At 51.4% G+C, this 533-nt stretch overlaps 1 protein-coding gene across 1 annotated transcript in view; it reads left to right on the forward strand.

Annotated features, from left to right (window-relative positions):
* Positions 1-290, forward strand: part of EMH_0076780 (uncharacterized protein) — a gene marked incomplete at both ends in the record, with an annotated part of 664 nt that extends 374 nt beyond the window's left edge. Inside the window, 2 exons of the mRNA XM_013499760.1 lie at positions 1-71; positions 265-290. Of these exons, the coding sequence (XP_013355214.1) occupies positions 1-71; positions 265-290 (97 nt within the window). The remainder of the gene's footprint in view (positions 72-264) is intronic.
* Positions 291-533: the final 243 nt, after the last annotated feature.

Below are 533 nucleotides of genomic sequence, written 5' to 3' on the forward strand. Positions count from 1 at the left end.
ACAGCAGCAGCAGCAGCAGCAGCAACAGGGTGAAGGGATGGAAGGAGGTGGTGTCGATACAACCCAGCGAGGTGCAGCAGCAAGTGTTGGCGGTGGTGGTGCTGCTGCTGCTGCTGCAGCAGGAGGAGCAGCAGGAGCAGCAGGAGCAGCAGCAGCAGGAGCAGCAGCAGCAGCAGCAAACGGAGAAAAAAGAAACTGGCCGCTCCCCCCGCTGCTGCTGTCTTCACGGCCTTCTTCTCTGCTGATGCTTCGATTCATATTCAGGTCAAAAGCTTTCGATGCTCAAGTAGATGAGCTGCTTAATACTGCTACAAAACAAGTAGGGTTTAGGGTTTAGGGTTTAGGGTTTAGGGTTTAGGGTTTAGGGTTTAGGGTTTGGGGTTTAGGGTTAGGGTTTGGGGTTTGGGTTTGGGAGCTTTCGATGCTCAAGTAGATGAGCTGCTTAATACTACTACAAAAAAAGTAGGGTTTAGGGTTTGGGGTTTAGGGTTTAGGGTTTAGGGTTTGGGGTTTAGGGTTTGGGGTTTAGGGTT

This window comes from Eimeria mitis, genomic scaffold, assembly GCF_000499745.2.
Source record: "Eimeria mitis Houghton genomic scaffold, Emh_scaff4638, whole genome shotgun sequence".
Taxonomy (NCBI): domain Eukaryota; phylum Apicomplexa; class Conoidasida; order Eucoccidiorida; family Eimeriidae; genus Eimeria; species Eimeria mitis.